Source organism: Lepisosteus oculatus, chromosome 13, assembly GCF_040954835.1.
Source record: "Lepisosteus oculatus isolate fLepOcu1 chromosome 13, fLepOcu1.hap2, whole genome shotgun sequence".
Classification (NCBI taxonomy): domain Eukaryota; kingdom Metazoa; phylum Chordata; class Actinopteri; order Semionotiformes; family Lepisosteidae; genus Lepisosteus; species Lepisosteus oculatus.
Window position 1 is genome coordinate 22,295,841 of NC_090708.1, and position 25,507 is coordinate 22,321,347.

General features: G+C 37.0%; 2 protein-coding genes across 3 annotated transcripts in view; one reads left to right on the plus strand and one right to left on the minus strand.

The window, feature by feature from the left end:
• Positions 1 to 1,480: 1,480 nt before the first annotated feature.
• On the plus strand, positions 1,481 to 21,387 carry gpr143 (G protein-coupled receptor 143). The gene is made up of 10 exons (XM_006638011.3): positions 1,481 to 1,855; positions 8,747 to 8,856; positions 11,212 to 11,306; positions 12,217 to 12,309; positions 12,879 to 12,988; positions 14,183 to 14,291; positions 16,765 to 16,882; positions 17,612 to 17,867; positions 19,855 to 19,961; positions 21,298 to 21,387. Exons 1-10 carry the CDS (start codon positions 1,600 to 1,602, stop codon positions 21,304 to 21,306), a joined length of 1,263 nt encoding a protein of 420 aa, XP_006638074.2. The 5' UTR covers positions 1,481 to 1,599; the 3' UTR covers positions 21,307 to 21,387.
• Positions 21,235 to 25,507, minus strand: part of tbl1x (transducin beta like 1 X-linked) — an 84,787-nt gene continuing 80,514 nt past the window's right edge. For both annotated transcript variants that reach the window (XM_006637909.3, XM_015361688.2), the window contains one exon: positions 21,235 to 25,466. In XM_006637909.3, coding sequence (XP_006637972.1) covers positions 25,440 to 25,466 — 27 coding nt within the window. In that variant the 3' untranslated portion in view covers positions 21,235 to 25,439. The remainder of the gene's footprint in view (positions 25,467 to 25,507) is intronic.

A 25,507-nucleotide genomic window follows, 5' to 3' on the forward strand; every position in this document is an offset into this window, starting at 1 on the left:
TATTAAAATATCACATTAGATAATATTTTGGTATTTCTTTCAGTCTTGAACTATAACACACTTATTTTTCCATAAATAAAAACAATCTAGTAAAGCTAGCTTTCTATACAGTTTTCTGGGGAATGTCACATTATTTACTAACATTCTTTACATTATCAAGTACTGCATTTTATTTCTTTCACAAAACACACGCTTTGAAATTGCTTTGAAATCTAAAACAGACTTCAAATAAAATAGCACTGATGGACCCCCTGGTTATTGACAGTTTCCCTCTGGCTGTTTCTTGACTGAGGAAGCATCTTGAGCTCCAGTGTATCACGTTCTTAAGCTTCTCCTGAAGAATGACATGATAAAAAGAGTGCTGGACTGTTCAGCAGGGTAATTTTGTATTATCTCTGTAATATTCACCATTAGCCACCAGATGGCAGAAATAAATAGGAAATACCAAGGTAACCTTCAGATATTTGCACACATCAAGGCTTTTATTGAGGATTTTTTTCTAATTCTAAATCTCCCGTTGGTCATTTTTGTTCTCGATTAATAAAAAAGGTAGGATTTTCTCTCTTCATTTAAGGGTGCCATGCCTGAGAGAGTTTTAACAGGAATGGTTTAATAAACATGTAATAGCAATGAAAAATATCTTCAGTTGCATCCCCACAAAATTACCATCTGGCAAATACTTGCAAAGCACTGGCATGGTGGCACACTGGTTAACATTGTTACAGTATCTTGCGGTGCTGGGGTGCCGGGTTAGGTTTCTGGGGTGCCGTCTGCAGGCACTTTTCCCCATGTTCGTGTGGGATTTGTCTGAGAACTATGGTTTCCTCCCACAGTCCAAAAACATGCTGGGAGGTTACTTAGTTGTGGTGTGAATGTGTGCGTTTGTGTCGTTGTGAGCCCTGTGATGGACTGGCATCCTGCCCAGTATGTACCTAGACATGCTTCCATGCTTCCACTACCTGCTGCTCTGGATCTCCCTATGACACTGTACAGGATAAAGAAGGTAGAAAATGAATGAATGGATGAATATGCAAAGATCTGCTTTTTTTACTTGAAAACCCGAGTGGACATTGAATTAAAAGAAACCTTTCCCAGACTCTCTAGGATCCTCTACTGTACAACAGAGTAACACCTTTTTTCTTTTTTTTAACCACAAAGGTAAAATATTGGGACAACCATATTAGAATTATACATAAAAAATAACAGGAAGAATCCCATATGTCTAATCCATTGATTTACTGTTTATTTCCCTCCCTTTGAAACTTTTAAAAAGCTCTGTATTTTAAATGTTATCAATTAACTCTTTTGAATCAGTTAAATCTTTACCATTTTCTAGTTTGTATAGCCAAAAGAATCGTGTAGTATATTATAAATATAATTATCTTTTACAGTTTTGTCTACCTATTTTGTTTTAAATGTCGTTACCGTTTCTTTCACAGGGTTCCTAAGAAGATGTAGGACAGAGTAGCTCTGGCTGGAGGGATTAAGAAGAAGCACATGATAAATTATCCCGTGATTTCTCTGGGAACCCAGACTGCAGAGCAAATGAATGAATTTCCCTTTCTTTCTCTCTGACACCGACGCCTGACTTATTCCACAATGGCATCTCCTCGGCTAGAAAGTTTTTGCTGCCCTAACAGAGACAAATCCACCGAGTTTGTGATAAGCTTCCAGCCTCGTTTTTTCAGTGCCATCTGCATCGGCAGTGCCAGCGTCAGTTTAATCTTCGCCATCCTACAGATTCTGCCCAAAAGACGGAGCTATAGAAGACTTGGGCAGTATCCTCTTCCAAAACCTGCCTCTTCTTCTCGGATACTCCTCATCATTAGTCTGTGCGATATTCTAGGATGCGCAGGTATGTCAAAGGCCTCCAGATTGTGTATTTCAGGATTGTGTGGGTGCACCTGGGGAGGAATACAATTTCAGAGAAGTGTTCTGTTAAATGGTTTTTCATGGCTAGCTTGTCTATGGAAAATACTTAGAATTTTCAACTTACTGTGTAACAGGTTTTGGATATTTTCACCTAGTTTAATTTACATATTGTATCAAGCAGTTGTTAAAATAATTGCGTATCCCTCTGATTACCATGTTTTCTCTGATTTTCTTTTCTAAAGACTGGTAGTAGGTAGGAACTACTCACAAACATGCTTCTGCATCATCAGGTGAGATGATAGACATATTAAAACAGTTTTTTACCATGGAAAGTTCTTTTTATATGAAAAGAAAATTGTAGTTTGCAGCTACATGCAGCAACCTAGATCATTTTAACATCTATTTTACTCCAGTTTGTTCCGCTACTGTGGAAAATCAGTTCCACTATATTTTGAAATATGCTTAAAAAAGGATAAATACATTTGTTAAACATAACCATACACCATAACAGACCTATCCTTTTATCTTTATATTTATTGGAACTCTGATTTTTATGCTCCATTTGTTTTTTTAAGAGAAAAATCATTCTTGTGTTTATCATGTTTCTCAAGGGAGCAACTGCTGTTATATATTTTCATTTGAAAAAGAATTTAAATTTTCTACTTCACCTAGATTTAGAGGACATTCTTACAATCTAATGGCGGGTCCCCAGTGTTATTCTAGAAAATAAGCACCAGGCGGTTATGTTGGGATTTTCAAGGGAATAATTCATCATACAAAGTGAAAGTGCATGTATAGTACATCCTATTTCTTACTGAATGGACTCACCTGAAACTTTTTGTTTCTATACTTACAAATCTGCAATATTTTATACACAGAGAGTTGTGCTAGAATGTAATGATCCACTCTGCCAAGAAAGTAACACAGCAGCAAAAGACCAAGCACAATGTGTGTTAACAACAGCCATTATGTGTGTCTGATAGTTTGCCCAGAGGCTCCTTAAAGTTCTGTTGAAGGTTCATAGCAGAAGTACAGTAGTACAGGAAAGTGCTTGGAGATAACTGGATGATTTCACTGTTGGGAGATCTTGTCATCACTAACGGAAGTGAATCCAGAGAAAAACCTATATTCAGGGTATTAACCCAATAAAACCAGTGAGTATAGAATGAGTATATAAGTATATTATATTTAAAAAACAGTGAAAATATAGGTATTCCGGTGGTCATAAAAATACAATATAATGGTTAAATACGAGCAGTTTAAAGGATTTGAATATTGACATAAAAGTCAAAGTCAGCTTTATTGCCAAACCAACCAATAAAGTTGTTAGTTGATAGGGAAGGTTTTGTGGTGGGAGCAAAATTACAGCTAAGAAAGAGAGATATAAGAAGATAAAGAGAAATCATAAATAACATACATGTACTATGGACAAAATACAATATAATGCTTTATTACTCGGAAGATAGAAACCAGAAATCTACCAATAAATACTTTTCTAACAGTGTTGTGTTGAGAGAGCAAATACAGTAGCTTTAGGGTAGGTGCTCTTCCAGCACCAGGAAGGAACTCAGACAGGGGAAAAGCGGGATGGGAGTGATCACTGATAATCTTCAGAGTTTATCGATTTAAAAATGCTGTAGATATGGAAGAACAGAGGGTAGATCACAGCCAATTACTTTAGAAGCAGTGTGGACCCTTTCCTCTCCTGAGTGGCAAAGCTCCCAAACCTGTCTGTCATAGAAACAGTTAATACGCCCTTATCTGTTTCCATTTCTAACTAGACACACCGGATGCCGGACTCTCCATGACATCACAGACATGGAATCTAGTCCCAAGCCCTGGACTGGTAGACCTCAGATTACATCTTTATTATACTTTTGTAATGAGCTCTTAAGAGTACCTGAAGTTAAGACTATTCAGTGCTCTGTAAATGAGAAGGACAACCTTCCAGTCCGCTCTAAATTTCCCATGCTGTCACTGCAATTTATATTAGAACACGAGTTAAGTGCTGTTTGAACTGCAGCACAGAACCATGTGGAACATATTTTCAAATAAGCTTCTGTTAGCTAAGTAGGAGACACGACAACAGTGGAAAGTAGTAACATTCCCTACTGGATATAATTTTCTATTCACTTCAGTAAAATATCATGATTGACAATATCAAAATCTACACTTCAGTCTAGTAGGAGGAGAATATTACATGACCTCAATTCAACAGCCACTGGCAAAACCTTAACTACTTTAACACATGCTTATTGAGTGCTATGTCTTAAAGAGCTCATTAGATGCAAGATACGTTTGTCATTGAACTGCCTACAGTATTTCAGAATTTTGTATTGAAAGGCCAAGCCGTTTATTTAACACTAAATTTAACTTGACAAAAAGTAAAGATGGTAGAATTAAGAAGGACTGTAGGAAGAAGGCACAAATTCAGTCACATAATGTGAAAAGTAAAATAAAGAGAAACACAAACCTACCTGTATGAAAGCAGGAGAGGGAGAAGTAGTTGTCTCAGCTGCAGGCAGTCGGCAACCTCTTACCACTGTTATGTATTTTACTTTGGAAGAATTGTATCAATGTTCAGTAGAGGGACTTATATGTTCATTCAGGCATTTGTTCATGATGAATGAAATGGCAACTCCTCTCAATAGGCCTGGAGTTAAAGGAAGATCTGTCTGCCTTAAGGACATCCTCACAGCTGATAGTGTTCAGAAGTTGGCAGATGAGCAGTCAGCTGCATTCGTTCTTTTCCCCAAAATGCTCAAAACGTTGCTCTTCCAACATTCACAGAGCACAGTTCATTTGTGATCAGGGTGAGGATAAAATAAAGAAATTCAATGGGTTTTAGTAACTGCTAGACAATCAATAACCTGTATTAGTGTGTCACTATAAAGATCAACAGAATTCTCAAGCAAAAAACGTTGAACTTCTCTAAGTGGTTTCTAAAGTTTTTATGCTCTCCTCCACCATATTAGTTGGAATAGTGTCAATAGAAGGCAAGCATTTTTTTCATAATAATAATAAACTTTATTTTATATAGTGCCTTTAAAGGTGGCTTCTCAAAGCACTTTACAGGATGACAACAACAATAAATAAGAAGAATACACAAGATAAAACACAATTACAGTATATATAGGAGACCGGTGATGGTGGTACTAAGAAAAGCAGAGGGGTGAAGAATGGAACCAGTTAAGTAAAGGCTTTTCTGAAGAAGAGGGTTTTGAGTCCGGATTTGAAGGAGTTTAGAGAAGGTGACTCTCTGATATCCTTGGGGAGAGAGTTCCAGAGCTTGGGGGCATAACAGGAGAAGGCCCTGTCACCCATACAATGTAGACGGGCTTGGGGGACAGTAAGGAGAGCAGAATTAGAAGAGTGAAGGTTGCGAGTTGGGGAGTAGGGCGATAAAAGTTCAGACAGGTACTGAGTTGCCAAGCTATCCAGAGCCTTAAAGGTGAGCATGATGATTTTAAAGTCTACACGGAATTTGACTGGAAGCCAGTGCAAGGACTCCAGGACAGGAGTAATGTGAACACTTGCACTAGACCTGGTCAGGATTCTGGCTGCTGAATTTTGGACATACTGCAGTTTGTTCAGAGTAGATTTAGATACCCAAGCGAGTAGAGCATTACAGTAGTCAATTCGAGAGAACACAAATATGTTGATCAGCTTTTCAGCCACAGTTAGTGATAGCACAGGGCGTAGTCTAGCAATATTTCTGAGGTGAAAAAAAGATATTTTGACAGGTCGAATGTTAAGCCAGAATAGAATATAACCCCAAGGTTTTTCAATTTTGATTGAAGCTCAAGTACAGAACCATCTACAGAAAGGGTTACAGGACTGGCTTTATGAAGTTGATGGGGGGTGCCAATATGCATTACTTCAGTCTTGTTGCAGTTAAGATGAAGGAAGTTTTGGGTCATCCAAATGTTTATGTAAGAGATGCAATTAGATAGAATAGAGACAGCCACATCAGTGTCAGGTTTGGTATGGATGTATATTTGAGTATCGTCAGCATAAAAATGAAAGCTGAGGCTATGTGATCTTAAAAGCTGACCAAGTGGAAACATGTAAATGCTGAAGAGCAAGGGCCCAGTATTGAGCCCTGAGGAACACCAGACTTAACAAGACCAATTTCAGACCTACAGGTATACCCATTAAGAGAGACAAAGTGACAGCGATCAGTGAGGTAAGACTTGAACCATTAGAGAGCAGTGTCAGAAAGTCCAAACACAGTCTCAAGACAAGAAAGTAAGATGTTATGGTCAACAGTGTCAAAAGCAGCACTGAGATCAAGAAGGATGAGTATAGAAAGAGAACCGGAATCAGCAGCTATTAGAAGTTTGTTAATGAATTTGACCAGGGCAGTTTCTGTGCTGTGAAGTTGACGGAAGCCAGATTGGAGGGGTTCATAGTTTTGGTTCATAGAGGGGTTCATAGATTTCATAGTTCTGAAGGCTTTTGTGGTCAGAAATGCACAGTTCAATTGCCTGTAGGCTCACTGTCTAATATGTAGCCATGCTGGGTGCTGACATGCTGAGTAAAACTGACACAATCCAAAGTAGCTAAGAAATCTATTGTAGTCGAGCATTTAGAAGAGTGTATTTAAATCACCAAACAGAAATCGTACAAAAGCAGAGTTAGTAGCTTTAGGGCAGCCAGAGCTAGCAGGTAAAATGGGGAATCAAGTAACATTAAGAAATCATAAACTAGAAAATACTGACATGTAGTTAGAAGTAGCAAAGATTAGTCCAAGCAAGAAAAACAAATAGTCACAAATAATAAAGAGCTTTGAAGAAAACTGAGTAAACTACAAATGTGGATGTGAAAGGGCAGTCAAAGTGCCCTTAGTATCTTCTTATAACTGTCACAAGCTCTTACACATTAACATTGGGAAAAGCCAGATTAAAAATAAAAACATCTTGACATTTTTAAGCAGAATCAGCCATTGAAGAACAAGATGCATTAGTGAGATGCAGTACGTGTGCATAATCACATCAGACTGTCAAAATGTCCAACAATATTTTTTTAGGCAGATACTGCAACTGAACCATGGCAGATTCATTGAACATAGCAAAAGTTCTTTTGCTTTTTCCAGGCTAACAGGGTGCAAAGACATTGCTGTTTTCAAACTGAACATAATCTTGATGAAACAACAATGGGATTTGTCCTTGTTCTTATGAGAAAAGGTGTCTCTTTGTATTAAAATAGCTATCATCCTAATGAAAGCAATATTTCCCCTGGAATGTCTTGCAGATAACATCTTCTTTCTGAGCGTGATACCTCCCAGCAGCTTTCAGTTCTGAACCCCTCAATATGACCTTTTCAGAACTTTACTGAGCTGCTGGAGCAGTTTTCGAATCCATATTATCATGTCGAATGCCTGACAGTTTCACAAGACTCTGGTGTCTTAAAAAAACTAAAGTTTTGGCTTGGCTGTTTTACGTGGAAACCAGACATCTTATGGAATTGCAGTAATCTACCAAATTAGAGATCTAGACTGAAATGTGGAAATCCTTAGAATAAAACGGAATGAAAAAGATACACCTGGTATTGCTAAACAAAGACGCTTATTACAAGCACAAGTTGAGATGTTTTCCAAGGCAGGTGATTGAAATCTAAACTATGTCACTGAGTGACATAGCTGAGTGTGGCTGGAATTCCCCCAGCGGTGGTGTACAAACAGCTGATTTCTCTCAGGGCTGGACAGGATCACTCATCACTTCTTTCCTCACTTACTTACTTTCCATCACTTACTTTCCTGTTGGGCGCTGTGGTAGAAAAACATGGTGCCACAACACTGGTACGAGTGTTGCAGCAGTGATAATGAATAAACAAAATTATAAATTGGATATAAATACAGAATAATCTCTTGAACAATTGTGCAATCTACGGCCCCATAATCACGCCCTTCAAAATGAGATGTACTGTATTGCTAACATTTTTTCTTCAAAATACCCTGACATTAAAAGGTGATATTTCAAAAAATAGGTATACCCCCTAAAAAAAGTTTCAATACGTTTTCTTACCAGTAACATACATTTGGATATATGGAGAAGTAAATTGCTAAAATGTCAATGCATTCAAGACAATGAATCAAACTTTGTTAGTCATGACCTCTCAAGAGTTGTTCAGAATCTTGTAAGGTTGCAGGAGTACCATGAGCATGAGTGTCTTGCTATTGCTTATGGTGACCACAGCCTGTACAGTGGAATGTTTACAATATCACTAACCAAATACTAACTTTTTATACCCTTTTATAATATCTCAATGGATTTACTTGATTGTCAGTTTTCATTTGGAATTCCATTTGGAAGTGTAAATGAGTTCATTCATCATTGACATTTGATTTTCTGGTTAGCTAGGTCATCACACATAGATGTAGTTGTTCTTGGCTCTTCGCAGAGCATCAGAAAGCACCCCTGTAGGGCACTAATAAAATAGGGAGGGCTAGACACATGAGATCAGTATGAAAGTGTTTAATCATTGCATGCATCTGCAAGCATCAGCAATATAAAGGGACGGTTTCATTAAATGAAGAGACTGTGATTTTTCTCTTTCAAGATGAAAACTTCTCTGAATGAAAACTTTTCAAGTTGTGTTTTACAAATCGATATCCTTTACAAACTAGGACTCTTGGGCATTAATGTGAGTGTAAAGCGAGAGACACTTTAATAAAAAAACGAATGCTCTGGGTAATAAAATTCATTTCTTTGTTTCTATTTTGATATTCCAGGACAAGATTAATAATGCAGCTATCATATGGACAAGGCTTTTATTTAAAAGTTATTTTAAAGTTATTCACTCACCATTGTCAGAGTGCAGTTTTTGAAGCAGCAAAGAAAAATACATTTTTGCTTGTGTGTTTGTTTTAAAGGGATAATTCTTAGATCCTCCACATGGCTTGGTCTGCCAGACTTTGTTTCCAGAATGTCAGTTGTCAATACCACTGAAGTCTGGCCAGCTGCTTTCTGTGTGGGAAGTGCGGTACGTAAAAGCTAATTTTGTCTTCATGCAGGGAATCCACGACATTGGTTTTTCTGGAGATACTTCTTTTTTCAACCAGCTGCAGATTTAATGGCATAATGTCAGAACTACATACCTTTTTTAGGAGCAGTTAATTAAATCTGAAAGGTTATAGCTTTTCTTTTTTATTGAACTGTACTGGTGTTTTAAAAATATACAGTGGTGTGAAAAAGTGTTTGCCCCCTTCCTGATTTCTTATTTTTTTGCATGTTTGTCACACTGAAATGTTTCAGATCATCAAACAAATTGAAATATTAGACAAAGATAACCCAAGTAAATACAAAATGCAGTTTTTAAAAGAAGGTTTTTATTATTAAGGGAAAAAAAAATCCAAACCTTACATTGCCCTGTGTGAAAAAGTGATTGCACCCCCTGTTAAAACATAAATCAACTGTGGTTTATCACATCTTTAGAAAGCTGAGTTCAATTTCTCTAGCCACACCCAGGCCTGATTACTGCCACACCTGTTCTCAATCAAGAAATCACTTAAATAGGACTTGCCTGACAAAGTGAAGTAGACCAAAAGATCCTCAAAAGTTAGACATCATGCTGCGATCCAAAGAAATTCAGGAACAAATGAGAAACAGAGTAATTGAGATTTATCAGTCTGGAAAAGGTTATAAAGCCATTTCTAAAGCTTTGGGACTGTGGGACAGCGAACCACAGTGAGAGCCATTATCCACAAATGGCGAAAACATGGAACAGTGGTGAACCTTCCCAGGAGTGGCCGACCGACCAATATTACCCCAAGAGCGCAGCGACGACTCATCCAAGAGGTCAGAAAAAAACCCACAACAACATCCAAAGAACTGCAGGCTTCACTTGCCTCAGTTAAGGTTAGTGTTCATGACTCCACCAAAAGAAAGAGACTGGGCAAAAAATGGCCTGCATGGCAGAGTTCCAAGACGAAATCCACTGCTGAGCAAAAAGAACATAAAGGCTCCTCTCAGTTTTGCCAGAAAACATCTTGATGATCCCCAAGACTTTTGGGAAAATACTCTGTGGACTGACGAGACAAAAGTTGAACTTTTTGGAAGGTGTGTGTCCCATTACATCTGGCGTAAAAGTAACACAGCATTTCAGAAAAGGAACATCATACCAACAGTAAAATATGGTGGTGGTAGTGTGATGGTCTGGGGCTGTTTTGCTGCTTCAGGACCTGGAAGACTTGCTGTGGTAAATGGAACCATGAATTCTGCTGTCTACCAAAAAATCCTGAAGGAGAATGTCTGGCCATCTGTTCGTGACCTCAAGCTGAAGCGCACTTGGGTTCTGCACCAGGACAATCATCCAAAACACTTCAGCAGGTCCACCTCTGAATGGCTTAAGAAAAACAAAATGAAGACTTTGGAGTGGCCTAGTCAAAGTCCTGACCTGAATCCGATTGAGATGTTGTGGCATGACCTTAAAAAAGCGGTTAAGGCTCGAAAACCCTCCAATGTGGCTGAATTACAACAATTCTGCAAAGATGAGTGGGCCAAAATTCCTCCACAGCGCTGTAAAAGACTCATTGCCAGTTATCGAAAACGCTTGATTGCACTTGTTGCTTCTAAGGGTGGCCCAACCAGTTATTAAGTTTATGGGGCACTCACTTTTTCACACAGGGCCATGTAGGTTTGGATTTTTTTTTTCCCTTAATAATAAAAACCTTCTTTTAAAAACTGCATTTTGTGTTTACTTGTGTTATCTTTGTCTAATATTTCAATTTGTTTGATGATCTGAAACATTTCAGTGTGACAAACATGCAAAAAAATAAGAAATCAGGAAGGGGGCAAACACTTTTTCACACCACTGTATATATTATTGTTGTGAGGTATATAAATCCATATGGATAACCACTTCTTCCAATTCAGGATTGCGGGGGGAATCGGAACCTATCCTGTCAAGCAGCAGGCACAGGGCAGGATACACCCTGGAAGGAACACCAGTCCTTCACAGAGCAGATACACAGAAACACAGACACAAACCCAGGGACAGTTTTCTAAAAGTCAACTAACCTACCAGTATGTCTCTGGACTGTGGGAGGAAACCCACACAAACACGAGTAGAACATATAAATTCAATACAGATGGCACCCCGGATATGGAATTAAACCCGGGGACCAAGTGATACGAGGCACCAATGCTAACCATAGACTACCATGCTGCCCAGGGTGTATATTTGCTCATTAAGTACTGTACAGTATATAAAAAGAAAAGTGTAAATACCAAAGTAGTATTGAATAATACTCATTATGGGCTCTGGATAAACTCTTATATTTAACATAAGAAACTTATGTTATGCTAACAGTAACAAATAACTGAATTATTTTTGCAGATATGGATTCAGCTGTTTTACAGTGCCTCTTTCTGGTGGACATTTTGCTATGCAGTGGATGTCTTTTTAGTTGTTAAAAGATCAGCTGGACTAAGGTACGTCCTGTTGATAATTCTATGTCAGGTTTGATTCTTTAATAATAAGGATGAAAATCTCTTTTCAGGGACTTCACTCATTCAAAAAGGTTCCATCCATTAATAAAATATACTGAATTTATTTAGGGAGTACTATGCTTTGCAGTAAAACTAAATGAATATGGAAAGCTGAAACCAATACAAGGCTATTAAGAAAGCTCATTATTTTGGGTCTTCTCCTTGAGATAACTGACCTTTTATTTTTAATGCTACAGAAAATGATACAAATGAGACAAATAATGTTTTTTTCTGATATTGAAAGGTAACCAACACATCTCAAAATTAAAATATGTATTAAAATATTGCTTTGAAAGAAAATGTCTATGGGAAATCCAACCAGTCATCTATCAGTCTTAAAATAGAGAGCAGTTAGAAATGACATCATATAGATTAACTGTTAAATTTAAAATATAACAGATGTACTAGAAAGGAATCAACTTTAGAAAAGGCACATTGACGGTAATAAAAGAGGAAGGGAAATCAGATTACAAAAGACTACAGTAATTGTTACACAATAAGTTTAGTTTTTGCTAAGTAAGCTGAAAACTAAGAGTTGTGAATGTGTTCCTACACTAACCCATTTCAAAAGGGTTTAAGAATTTGGAACATCCAGCATCTCTTTCCTCATAGTATTTGTATTAAAAATATTAATTTATTGTTTGAACTGAAATATATACAGTATATATAGTACAAATTTATATCTACAGCAATGTATTTAAACCTTTTAAAGATCTTAGTGATCTTTTACATCCAGAGGTCAGATGTGTTCTGCACAACAGTCAATATAAAAGCTTCACAGGGAGAAAAGGCAAGGCCATGTGTCAGCTCATCAGTGCTTGTGAACACTCACGCTGCCGCCCCTCTGTTTCAGCACAATTGTGTTGTACCACATGATCACCTGGGGCCTGGCAGTGCTGCTGTGTGTGGAAGGCGTGGCCATGCTCTACTACCCTTCCATTTCAAGGTGTGTTTAAGCTTTGCTACAGACAAGCACTGGGTAAGAACCCTTCCCTGTCAAAGGCGTGAAAGGTCCATGTGTCGCTTCATCAGGTAGAATTACATTTTATGTGCTTTGGGATGTGAAGACACAGCAGGTTTTTATTATACATGCTTGGTCAATCCATAGGAGCTGAAGTATTATTGACAAAAGAAGCATTTCTAGAATATTGCAATTTTGCTTTTCAAAACTCAAACAGTGATATGAGTAGTGCAAAATGGTGCTTTTTCACACACTAGGCTCAGAACCTTACCATTTTACTGTATTGTATAAAAGCACACTTTTATGACACAAAAATGTTTGGCATACATATAATGATTCTTCAAGAGAAGTCTCAAATTTGTAAGTGAATGGGGTATATCGGGGTATAACTTCTAGAATGGCTATAAAATTAAATTCAAATTGCATTAAGCTTGTTAACTTCCAGTGGAATAAAACAATTAATTCTGGTAGTTAACTTGAAGGAAATCTTTCAGCACAAGAACTGGGGCGAACCGTATTACAGCTGGCGCACTAACATGAGATTCGAATTCCAGCTGTGAAAATGGACTAGAACATGCTGTGCCTCACTATATCACCACCTACGCTCCCATGTTGCTTGTCCTAATTGTGAACCCAATACTGTTTGGAAGAACAGTATCAGCCGGTGAGTACATTTACATTCTTTAGTAAATCTGTTCATCACTGATGAATCTATTTTATTATTGTGACTTTGTTATATGAACCCATGCACTAGAACAAGTAGAAGGCTCAAAAGCCAATACCTTGTGTTTCTTCTTTCTACTCTTCAAAGAGGAATTAGCCTCTGCTTGTTGCTTGTGCACTGACACACCTACCCACTCAAACGCCTTTTAGCAACACACTTATCCATGTGTTACATGCCCATGTGACCTACAGTTTTTCATACCTTCTCAACACCTATATGTGTGACTAATTCATACAGTTGCTGTAAATAGCATAAAACTGACAGTACATCACAGTGCCATTCAAAAACTTAGAATCAGTTTGTACAGAGGAGCTGGGAGACAGAACAGCATTGTTCCTTCAGGAATAGTTTGTTTCCCAATACATCCGATTTGAATATTAAAAGAAAGTCAAGATCTGTTCAGAGAAACTGACATTTGTGCATTGGCTTTGAAGTTAAATATTTACCAAACCTTGAGCGATATTTTGAAGCAAAATTGTATTCATATAAATATACCCTTATTTCATTTATCAGATGAGACACACAGTTCTCAGTTTCATAGCTGCAAAACTCTGTCAGTCCTGACATTAGAACTGCGATGTTCGATCATCAAAAGAAATCACTTATACTTTAACTACAATAAATGGAACAATACACCAGAAAAATAACTACAATAGCAGGTGCACAAATTTTAATTGAAGGGACAATCTTAGCTGCTTACTGTTCCTCATCAACAGGGGGTCTACTGCAAAAGTCACAGGCTAACAGCGACTGTGGCACTGGAAGCATCACATGCATTTGTTTTGTCAATAAGGGAGCATGTTGGGTTTCTTTCTTGATTTTCACAGGAACTGACTGTCAACAGACATGACTGTGCACACACATGAATTTCCAAGCATTTGAGACAGCAAAACATGAACAAATGTGATGCACAGATTAATCTAAATAATTATAAAGGCATATCTAGTTGAGCAATTTCAAATCTATAAGCACTCAGAATCAACTGTGAAAATATTTCACAATACTTGACTATATTACAATAAATTAGGTGTCACATACCAACATGTGTGACATGGGATATTACTGTAGGTGTACATCAGGTCTATAAAACAGTTACTTCAAATGCTCACATTTGATGTTTTTTTTCCAATGCAGTGACATCACTGCTGAAGGGAAGGCAAGGAATTTACACTGAGAATGAAAGACGACTGGGGACAGAGATAAAAATACGCTTCTTCAAGATTATCTTGGTTTTCATTATTTGGTGAGATTTGTTATCAACTTCTGAAATGTAAATGGTATTTCTAACTGAATAAATCACTGCAAGACTCTTAGTGCATTAGACCAGACACATCCCTTTCTGGGGAGATACCTGGAAGTGTAAATATAACATTGCACTCACAAATTCACAAAGTAATACTTTGCATGGTTATTACTCTAAATGTGTCAGTAAATCCATGCAGTACTGAATACCAGTTTGAAAACATAATATCTCAATTGTACTGTATCAGTGGAATTTCTGTAAAATGTATATCCTTTACAGAACCAAATCAATAAGTGTCTTCAGGCACTTCTGTGTGAAAAACAAGCTTTAAAGATAGGGAAATCAATAAACAATTGTACTTTAAATTTCATTTTAATTACTATAGTTACATGCAGTTCTGTAATTTAATTGTCCTGTAGCCTAAAGCTGATAGAACTTTTAATATATACAACCATTAAAAACCTTAGTTGGAATATATATTTTTACTATTAAGAGCTGGCATAAATTAAGAGCTGGCATAAAATCTGCCACGAAACAGTACAAATCCCAGATGGAACACCACTACAACACCAACTAACCCATGACGCATGTGGCAAGACATAAATACAATCACAAGCTACAAGAGCAAAACAAGCCCTGTAAGCGCTACTGACCCCTTTCTTCCAAACAAGCTTAACACCTTCTATGCACGCTTCAAAGCTCAAAACCCTGAACCAACCACCTGGACCACTGAGTCCCCTGCCCCCCCACCCCCCACACTATCCAAGCTAGATGTGTGGAAATCACGAAGTAGAGTGAACACACAAAAAGCTCCTGGACCTGATGGTATCCCTGGCCTGGTACTCAGAACATGTGCCTGGCAGATAGCTGATGTCTGTACCGACATCTTCAACATATCCTTACTCCCTGTTCACCCACGACTGTACTGCCAAGTTCAGCACAAACACCATCATCAAGTATGCTGACGAAACCACAGTTGTGGGCCTGATCACTGACAATGATGAGACTGCCTATAGGGAGGAGATAAAACAACTCGCAGACTGGTGCCGAACCAACAACCTATGTCTCAACATCAGCAAAACCAAAGAGCTGATTGTTGACTTCAGAAGACAAGGAAAAGTTCCCTCCCCCATCTACATAGAAGGGTCTGCGGTGGAGATGGTGAATAACTTCAAATTCCTAGGTGTTCACATCTGTAAGGACCTTACATGGACACTGAACACCTCCAGTCTCATCAAGAAGGCACAACAGTGGCTGAACTTCCTTAGAAGGCTGAAGAAAATACACCTACATCCACAGATCCTCACCAACTTCTACAGATGTACGGTGGAGAGCATACTGACCAGCTGCATCACAGTCTGGTACGGCAACTGTACCGCATCTGACCATAAGGCACTACAGCGGGTGGTCAACACTGCCCAACACATCATCGGCAGTTCCTTACCATCCATCCAGGAAATATACAACACCAGGAGTCTGAAAAAAGCCACCAAAATTATGTCTGACCCCACTCACCCCAGTCATAACTTGTTTGTTCCCCTACCATCTGGCAGAAGGTTCCGGTCACTCCAGCCGCACACAACTAGACTCCAAAATAGCTTCTTCCACAGGGCTGTCAAGTTGGTGACGCCCCCACTCCCTCCCACCATACTATGATCTCTCCTAACGTCTTCCTGTATCCACAATGACTGTACTCCTACACCACTACTGTAGGAGTACAGTCATTGTGTACATTGTGTACCACTACACACACATGTAAGCCGAAATTGTACTGTCCCATCGATAGCCCAGTAAAACTGTACTGGTCGTAATAATATTTAATATTTATTAATTAACCATACTATTTTTAACCATACTATTTTTGCACTGTTCCAAGAATTACCTTGAACTGTTTTTGTCCTGTTATATTTTCTCCGTTTGTGGAATTTTGCACAGTTTTGATTACTTGATTACATGTTATTTATGTTATGTTATTACATGTTACTGTTATTGCTATTGTGTTACTGTCTATTGTCTTATCTTCTGTCCTATTTATATACTGCACCTGAGTGACTAATGAGAAACACTTTTCATTATACTATGCACCTGTGTAAGTTTAATGACAAAAAAGTTCAATTGAATGTTTTTACTAGGGATGGCACAGTGATGGAGTGGTTAGCATTTCTGCCTCATGGTGCTGGGACCTGGGTTCAATTCTGGACCTGGGGTGCTATCTGCATAGAGCTTGAATTGAAAGAAGTGGTTAGAAAATGGATGAATGGGTGTTTTTGCTAACTGAAATACAAGACTGCACTATATTTAGACTCAAAGCTTGTTGTCTCCAAAGAAAGAATTTTATATTTTCTAATTGCTCCCAGTTACAGGTATATAACAATTACTCTATATTGTCCATATATCATAATTACTCTACAGTCGTGTGTTCCTCACTGGGATAATGCAGGAACTGAAATCATCTGTTCTATTCAATTTACAGTTGGCTGCCAAACCTCATCAATGAGAGCCTACTCTTTTACATGGAAATGCAGGATGATATCAGAGCTAGTAACCTCAAGAATGTGAGAAATGCAGCCCTCATCACATGGTTCATAATGGTATGTTATAAGGATTGCTATGCTTAGCTCTGTAATGGTAATGATAGATGAGAATATTTTGGAATATGATTTGAACTGTTTTCCCTGAACTGTTTCACCCTGTCTCACCTACTTTGTTTCTCAGCAACACGATACATTATTAGTCAAAGTACAAAATTGCATAGGAGAACACACCACACAAAGTGCAAACATAACGAAACTTCCAATTGCATCATCACTTTTTACAAATTAAACATTGTGCCCTATGCAGTAAGTGAAAATAGGTTGTGAGAAAAGTAGCCACATAAGAGGTCTATCATCCACTGTGACGGAGTGCATTCTGGGAGCTCTGCAACAGCTTTCTGAATGAGTAGAAGTAGGTGACTTATGGGTTAGACTGGAGTGTATAACCCATTATAGTGGTCTACCCTGTGTTTTGTCAATCAAAAACAAAAGTGCTCTGGATCAATATCCTGATCTATCCAAGGCCAATAGCTGGCACTAGTAGTCAAGAGAAATCCACTAATGCCAGAAAAAAAGCAATAGATATCAGGGAAAGAAAAAAGCCAATTTCAGAGGCCACAGTACTGAACAACACCTATGTATGCCGAGGCAACATATTCACAGTGAATCATTGGTCTTTGAGCTTTAATGTGATTGTAACGTACCTTTAGAAGCTGTTGATGTAACACATTGTACTTATTAAACTCACATTACTATGTGTGTGTGCTTTTCTTGTACTTTGTATAGGGAATTCTCAACCCAATGCAGGGCTTTCTCAATACTCTGGCCTTTCGTGGCTGGACTGGCTTTGACGTTGATTTCAGCATTCAGAGGGAACGAGAGATTCCCTGGGAATCAGCCACAACGTCCTTGGTTACTGGGGGGGCCTACAATCCCACAGTGGGCTCCTCACTCAACTACCCAGGCCTTGTACAGGAGACCAAGAAGAGCATGAATGGGAATGACCAACAGTCCACTGATGCTATAAGTGTCCTCTCTGAAGGTAACAATATGAGTAATGAAAACCCTGAAAGAAGAACCTTTCTGTTGATGCTGGTTATTCTGGTTTGATTAAGTGCCAGTTTATTAACACTGGATGTTTTTGGCATTGTCGATTTTTAAAAAAATAACTAATAACAACATAAATGTGCATGTATGATGGAATGGTGGTGGTGACTATTCTAAAGCAAGAACAAAGGAAACTTCTAAGGATGAAAAAATCAATTAAAATTAATCAAATGACAGGGTTTGTTATACTGTAGTATCAACAGCGAATGCAATACACCATGACTGATGGACAGGAATATCTAATGAATTTATTAATAATAATTAGCAGTTAATAAAACTTTGTAGGTCGGTGCACATTTTTAGACTTTACATTTGGTCCCGTCATGATGATTTTTTAAAAAACGTTTAAGAATTTATATTAAAATTGTATAATATTTATAATAGTTCACAAATATTTTTCCGATAAATAATAATTCAAGAATAATGAAAAAAATATATTTCTAAAAAGCAAAATGCATAATAAGTAAGAGATGCAACCAAACAAAATAAATAAACATAGAAGCTGAATAAAAATACCAGAACATCAACACGTGTATGCTGTAGAAATCAGGGGTCGCTCACATCTCAGACTGCTGCTGCTTCTTTTGAACAACGAGAACACTGGACTCTACGGCCACCAATCAGCACCACTGTGTTTTAGTACTGCAGATGAAAAACCCATTTTCTGTGGTGTTCACTGCAATAACAAAACAAGCTCCACTATTGTTTCTCTTTGAATACTACATGCGGTATATCCTACATTTAAAAAATTAAATATATCAGCATAAAATTCCTCCTCAGATCTATGTTAATTAGCTGTTGCACCATCTAGTAAATTGTTCCCATCAGTTGGAAATCTTTATAATAATGACAGAAAACCCAAGAGCTCTGAGCTCTTGTGCCTTGATATGGGTGATATAGGGCACAATTAAAAGGCACGCACCCCAATAGGCTCCCATTGCTCTGAGGTCAGATAATATCCTTCATTGCAGGGGCAGAATTTCAACATGGATCTGCTGTCACCCATGATGTCCTTGATTTCAGAATAGTGTTGACTACTTTTCATTTCCAATTGAAATTTCAAAGGGTATTGAAAAACATGTGAATAAATATGGTGATTATCACACTCACAATCACTCAATTGCCCTTAGCCTCAGGCTAGTGTGGAAGGGTGAACTATTTATGAAGTCCTTGAACAACATTGGAAAATAAAGATAATAGGTTCTGTAGATAATAGAATCCCACAGTTCTGGTTTATAAAAAAGAAACCCAATAATCAGTTCTGTGCCTGTCTGCTGCCAAGGGATTTGCAGAAAAACGTTGTTTCTATGTGAACTATGAAGATAAGGTCTGTGCAATTTCAGGCAGTCAGGAATGTTGCAAGGAAGAGTACAAAGAATTGTACTATAGTAGCCACAATACGTTTTTTAATATTATTGAACTTTATCATTTTTTTCCAATAAACAATATATTTTTTAGATCTGCTACTCCTATCCCTTAAATAACTATGACGTTTTTTTTTTGTTGCAAATTCATATGCCATTATTGATGAGTAACTATTTTAAAAAAAAACAGAATATGCAATCTATACAGTATGGCATAAATACCGCTCTCAGGAAAAGCAGAAGAGTTAAAGGCTTGAACTAGTATCTAATATGTCCCAAAGGTTCTTGCACATTTTTTAACCAGTACAATTTACGTATTTTAAAACCTTTAGAAAACATCATGTCAATTTGAAGAAATTTAGAAACAATTGGGAGGGCATCTTACGCTTAAGGGCTATGAAATGTCAAATTCTTGATCAAGAGCATTTTTAATATGGGACTGAAGTATTCTAGAAATGAATCAAAACCTTTAAAAAAATGTCTTCAGTACCGATATGAGAGTATGAAAGCAAGAAATGTAAAAACCTAAAGAGTTCTTTCCCTTCTTTGTCTTGTTAGATTCAGAGTCTAGTACAATTGAAATTCACATTTCAACTGAGCTCCGTGACTTTGAGGGCCTAGATGCTGATGGGGAAACAACCAGTAAATCTGAGAAACATCAGCTGGTGAGATGAGCTGCATTGTATTAGAAGTTCCAAACTCTGTGTTCACTGTGTCTGGCACCTTTTTCTGTCTAGGAAAAAGTACTTTATTTCTCAATCTTTAGTGATGCCACCTTACAGCAGTTTTATCCTCCTGCCAAATTTTATTGAATAAATGTTTATTTTTGCATTCCTCTTGTACGTTACTTATTCACTGAGCATACAAAAATAGACACCTCGAGGATCATGTGTTGCTGAGTTTTCCATTCAGGTAGCTGCTGTTTTTATACTACTCTTAATAATGACACTACACATTAACCATTATGCAGAATTTAAGTATAATTAAAGAAGCATTTTGTGTTTCAAAATGCCATATTTAACCAATAGCAACAATGAACCCTACTTGAAAGTCATTGTCAGATTAGTAGGCAGAGACTGAAGGCCTTACTACTCCTAAATAAACAGCTAACTGAATGCAATCAAGTTTATTTCCATATTTTGTGGCTGAAAGACTCAAGAACACTAAAAAGAAAATGGCAAAATAAATGCAATGCCAATAAATTTCAATGATTGGAATACATTTTGTTTGGAAGATGTTCAAAAATAAATGTCAGGCTTAAAGCTCTCAGAATGTGATCTGGACTCCTTACCTTGCCTGGTGTTTTGACTTTTTTCTAGTTTTCAAATAATTTTAAAACTTATCTGAATAAGAATGATTTACTTGCCATGTATTACTGAAATTACTTAATGAAATTTTGAAAAAAATGTATTAAGTCTCCAGTATTGTCTTCTCTGTGAGGATGTGCTAATCCTGGCAATGATACAGGAGAAAATTATGTTTTTCATAATAAACAAACAAGTTTTAATTTTGCAGCATTCTTGAGACTAATCTTTTTTTATTTGATGTAGGAAAATATACTTTAGCCTGTACTAAAGCATTTAAAAAATTAGGGAATGTAAGGTTAAAAAAACCTAAACATCACTAAATGAAAAGCATTCATAAAAGTTAAGTCTGCATGAACCATGAATATAATTCTTCTGACTAGCTTCTGAATACACGGACATATTTTATATTACTTAATAAATAACTAACTCAAAGTATGCAAAAAAAGCAATATGAGAAATGCAATTACAGCATTTTATTGACTGCAAGACTGGTGTTATGATTTTTCTGATGTTATTGCTTTTGTAATTCTTAGAAAGTTTCATGTTTCATATTTGATAGCAGTCTATAGAATCTGTCAAAGGAACTTGTGCTCATGGCAACAAGACAATGAGATACAGACACAGTGCATTCTATCAAAATAGATTTATTTCAGACATTGGATATGAATGTTATTTTTTTTTCTTTTTTGACCAGATGAAGTAGACAAAAACAGCAAAGGAATCTGTTCTACCCTGGACCTTACGCTGAAATGACCACTGATTGTAGTCTGGTTTCTGATCTGAGACAGAATAAAAACAGCAGAAGCCAGAAAAAAAGTGAACAAATGTTTGAAAGTATGTTTGTGATGGACAGTATTTTTCAATAAAGATGGAGTAAAGCAGACCCTACCATCTGACAAAGTGTCCTTCGTGTGGCTCTACAACTATTAGCTTTATTGAAACAAATCAAAAACAAACCCAAAACAAAGCATGTGATTGGTAAGTATTTAAAGATGCAGTATCCCCATATTAAACAGATTCTTATGAGGACACAAAAAACATCCAATAGTAAAAACCAAATCCCTCTCCCCCCTCAAAACAAAACAGCCTCAAGAAAATGAAAATGAAAATTGTATTCATCCAATTACAAGGTTCAGGCCCCTTAGAAAGAGGTTCACAACATGACATTCACAAATTTCAAGAGAAAGCGACTGTCTTAATGCAAACATAATCCGGGACATTCATGGTAATATTTAGAGAAAATTAAAGATGCACAGTTCAATCCATTTCAATTCTGTTTTACAGCAGGGCCACTACAGATGCCTCTGTCATGTCTTCTGAGTTTAACATGTAATATGAAGGTAGCAAAGGTCAGATGCTTTTACTTCATGTCAGTTTTCAAAACCTGCCAAATACACCCTGTTGCTAGGTTCTGTTGAAAACACTGTTATAGGGAAGATACTTCCTTACGAGGTACTTGCAGCTGATTTTGTATCTGTATACCGTCAATCCCCAAAACTGGACGCACTTCAATATATCATCATCAAACAAAGCCGTTTTGTGTTACCTCTGCTTCAGACATTCCCAAAGCTGTGACAAATCACTCTCAAAAACAGGCAAAAAAAGCATCAGTTCCAGTTTTGTTTTGATGGAACAACGTACTGAATACTTCACTGGTTTACTGAGCTAAAAAACTGTTCTACATCGTGGGCCTAAAACCTCACAAATGCATAGCCAATTACTTCCGAGGTCAAATGGCTGCTTCCACAACAGCCCCAAAACCCCAATACCTGACCTCTCCAAAGTGACAAACGTCTAGCCACCAAGACATGTATGGATGAAATATAACGTAATAAATCAGCTACTCAGTTGCTCACATTTTCATGAGGTTTTAGCCCCAAAACCTCTGAATCTCCAGCAACCAGAACCTTTAACATTGTAAGGCTCCATAAAGCAGCCTCTGAATTAAAGGCTTAATATTGTTCTAGTACAGAAACTAGGTCAGAAAAAAACACTTAACTCAGCAGCACAAAAAGAATTGTCTAGAGAGACAAATGTCTCCACATCCACAATATGTGAATATGTGAACACCCCATGGCTTGGTGTGCAAATTGTGTGATCCTGAAAGATAAATTAACCCAAGACACACTCCCAAGAAATGCTGCATGTTTAGGTCCTGAACTGGGGTCGTCTAAACCCTGTTCTCTAAATAATGAAAATGCATCAACCCAAACAAATGGTAAATTCAAGGCATTGCAATAGAATCTGAACATTACTATGAACATAAACACATACAGTCTTGGCCACGGATTGAACATACCTTTGATGTTTTGGAACTATTACAATCTTAGTACTGAAAGAAAAAAATATGATTTTGTATGTTGCTGGGCTTCTATCTGCTTGCTTTGGTGCGGAGATCCTTTACTGCACCAAGAGTAATTTGCATGACCCTATAACTTAAGTGACATGGAGGTGGCATACTAGTGAATATTAATCCATCTCAACCAATTCTTGTTTTACTTTTGCCATAGAACACACACTTCCTGACAGCTTTAGTTTAAAGTGCTCATAGACATTGAAATGTTTTAAATTAGGAGACTGGAAGGCCACCTGAGAGGAGCAGGACTAATTTTTACAAACTAGAATAGTCTAGAATATCTGCAATATACATATTTAGCCAGGACTCAACTTGCATTTTAGTACTAAAAATAATTTTGAGACACACCCCCACGACACACAGATGTAGCCAATTACTAAACCAAATGTGACAATTATGACCGACTGATCCATCAGGATAAAACACCTCTCCATGTCTTAAAAAAGTATGGAAAATGTTATCAATAAGAAAAAAAAGGATCAGTGTTGGGGGAGCTAGGATATAAAGTCTTTTTGAAGCCATTATTCCTCACCTGCAGGCTGCTCTAACCTCATAACTGCTTCATCTTAATAAAAAGCTCCTTTGTCAAGTTCCCAGTAATTTCACGTTTGCTAATACTTAACCCATATGTTTTCCTTTTTCTACAAAAGGCTTTTTGTTGAGGCTTTACTCTTGTTTTACATCCATTTAACCCACCATTATCTAGTATTTTTCCATCAGGTGTGACTAGGTAATTCCAGCTCCTTCTTGAAACAGTAGAGCTCTGATTTTTTTTTAAATACTGAAGAGATTTAAAATGTCTTTTCTCTACCATTGAGGCACTTCAATGTTTAGGATTTGGTGTTTAAAGTTTTTGGGGAAATTTGCTGTGCTGATTTCTTGTGTTTAGAGCTCAGTAATAATCCTTTATTGTAAAAATACAAATATGCAGGAGTATTATCCATTTCTGAAAAAAGAAAACAGCAACTATAAATGTAGCTATTCATATTCATTCATTACTTAAGAACATCATGCGACAAAGGCTCTAACAATATTAAGAGCGCATGGAATTTCCACAAATTATAAGAACAGATTTAAAAAAATAAAAGTGCTTGCATTAATTTATTTGGAATTCTTATTTAAATAATCAATTTCAGGGTGTGTCTATTCATTTTAGCAGAGACTGGAGATATATTTATATATGTATTTGTATTTATTTTACAAACTTTACATTCATGAAATTTACATCCAAAAGAAAAGGTTTACATATATTTGTGGTAATAAATGTTTCCATTGAAAAGTTAAAAGGATGTTTTTCAGTTTTATTTAACTTCAAGTTATTCAAAAGCATTACATGAAAAAAAAACTTTATAAACAATACTGAGTTTTGTATTGCAGTTTATCTTATCTTAATATTAACTTTGAAATGAACTTGCACAAATTAAAGGTAGTCTGAAGATGTAATTTGAACATTTTTCATTAAATAAACCTTAAACAGTGCCTGTCCAAACCTCTGAAGTCCAGTGAAAAATCTTGAGGCCTACATTGATAACATTTACAATTTAGAAAAAAAAAGGTTTACATTGCATCCTGTGAACGATAGTTCCATTTAAGAAGGATACTGCAGCTTTAAAAACGTGTCTGTATTCAGTTTGAGTCACCCCAAGTGACTTTTTTTGAAAGAAAGCAGTCTGTCCTTGTTTAGCCCATTCTGTCTCCAAAACTCATGTTTTACATAAAAAATTATACACTTTTATTTTTTTTCAAAAAATACACTGCGTTCTTTCCTTGTATGACATTTCCCTGTATAAAGCTCCTTGTGCACAGGAATATTGTGTCAAAGCACTTTTTATTCTTAGAGTTTTCTTAAGTGCTCTAGAGATATCAAGACCTATAAGCGAGGAAAGATTAACCACCTATTGAATGTTTTACATCTTTTCACTCCGCTCTTCACTCCCCAGCTAGAAGAACAGATAACAGAAAAGATTTTATCCATTCAAATGCCAAGGCCGAAAGCATCTCGGGATTCTACGTCTTATTCCAGCTTCTATCAAACAGTGCAGAACCATGTTGTACAGAAAACAGGCGGTTTTGATGTTACAGGTTTACTGAAATCCTTTGGGAAATTGACAGTAGTGTCCAAATATATGAACAGAGATCCACATTTAGAAGGGCAACTTTTTTTTCCTTTGTTTTGGTTTATACATTTTCTCTTTTTTGGCACACCTTTTACAGTCCTTGCTATGTTCTCCCATTACCAAGCAAAAACTGTTTCTCTCCACAGAATCGCTTCTTTTTCTTTCCTGCACCTCTTTTCTCTTCACTCAACAAGGTTCACCAGAGAACAGTTGAATCCAGTTGCCAAGGAGGATAGTTGAGTGGTGTAAATATGGTTCACAGCAATGTTTTCTACTGGTTCTGAAGCTGTTGTTACAGAATGGAGAATGTTTCTTCCAACATTGATCACTGATGGTCCATCTTAATTAAATACTGCCAGATCACTATTTTCGAAGGTCAAGAACACAGACCTAAAATTACAAGAGACAAAAAAAAATTTCTTGTCAAAACA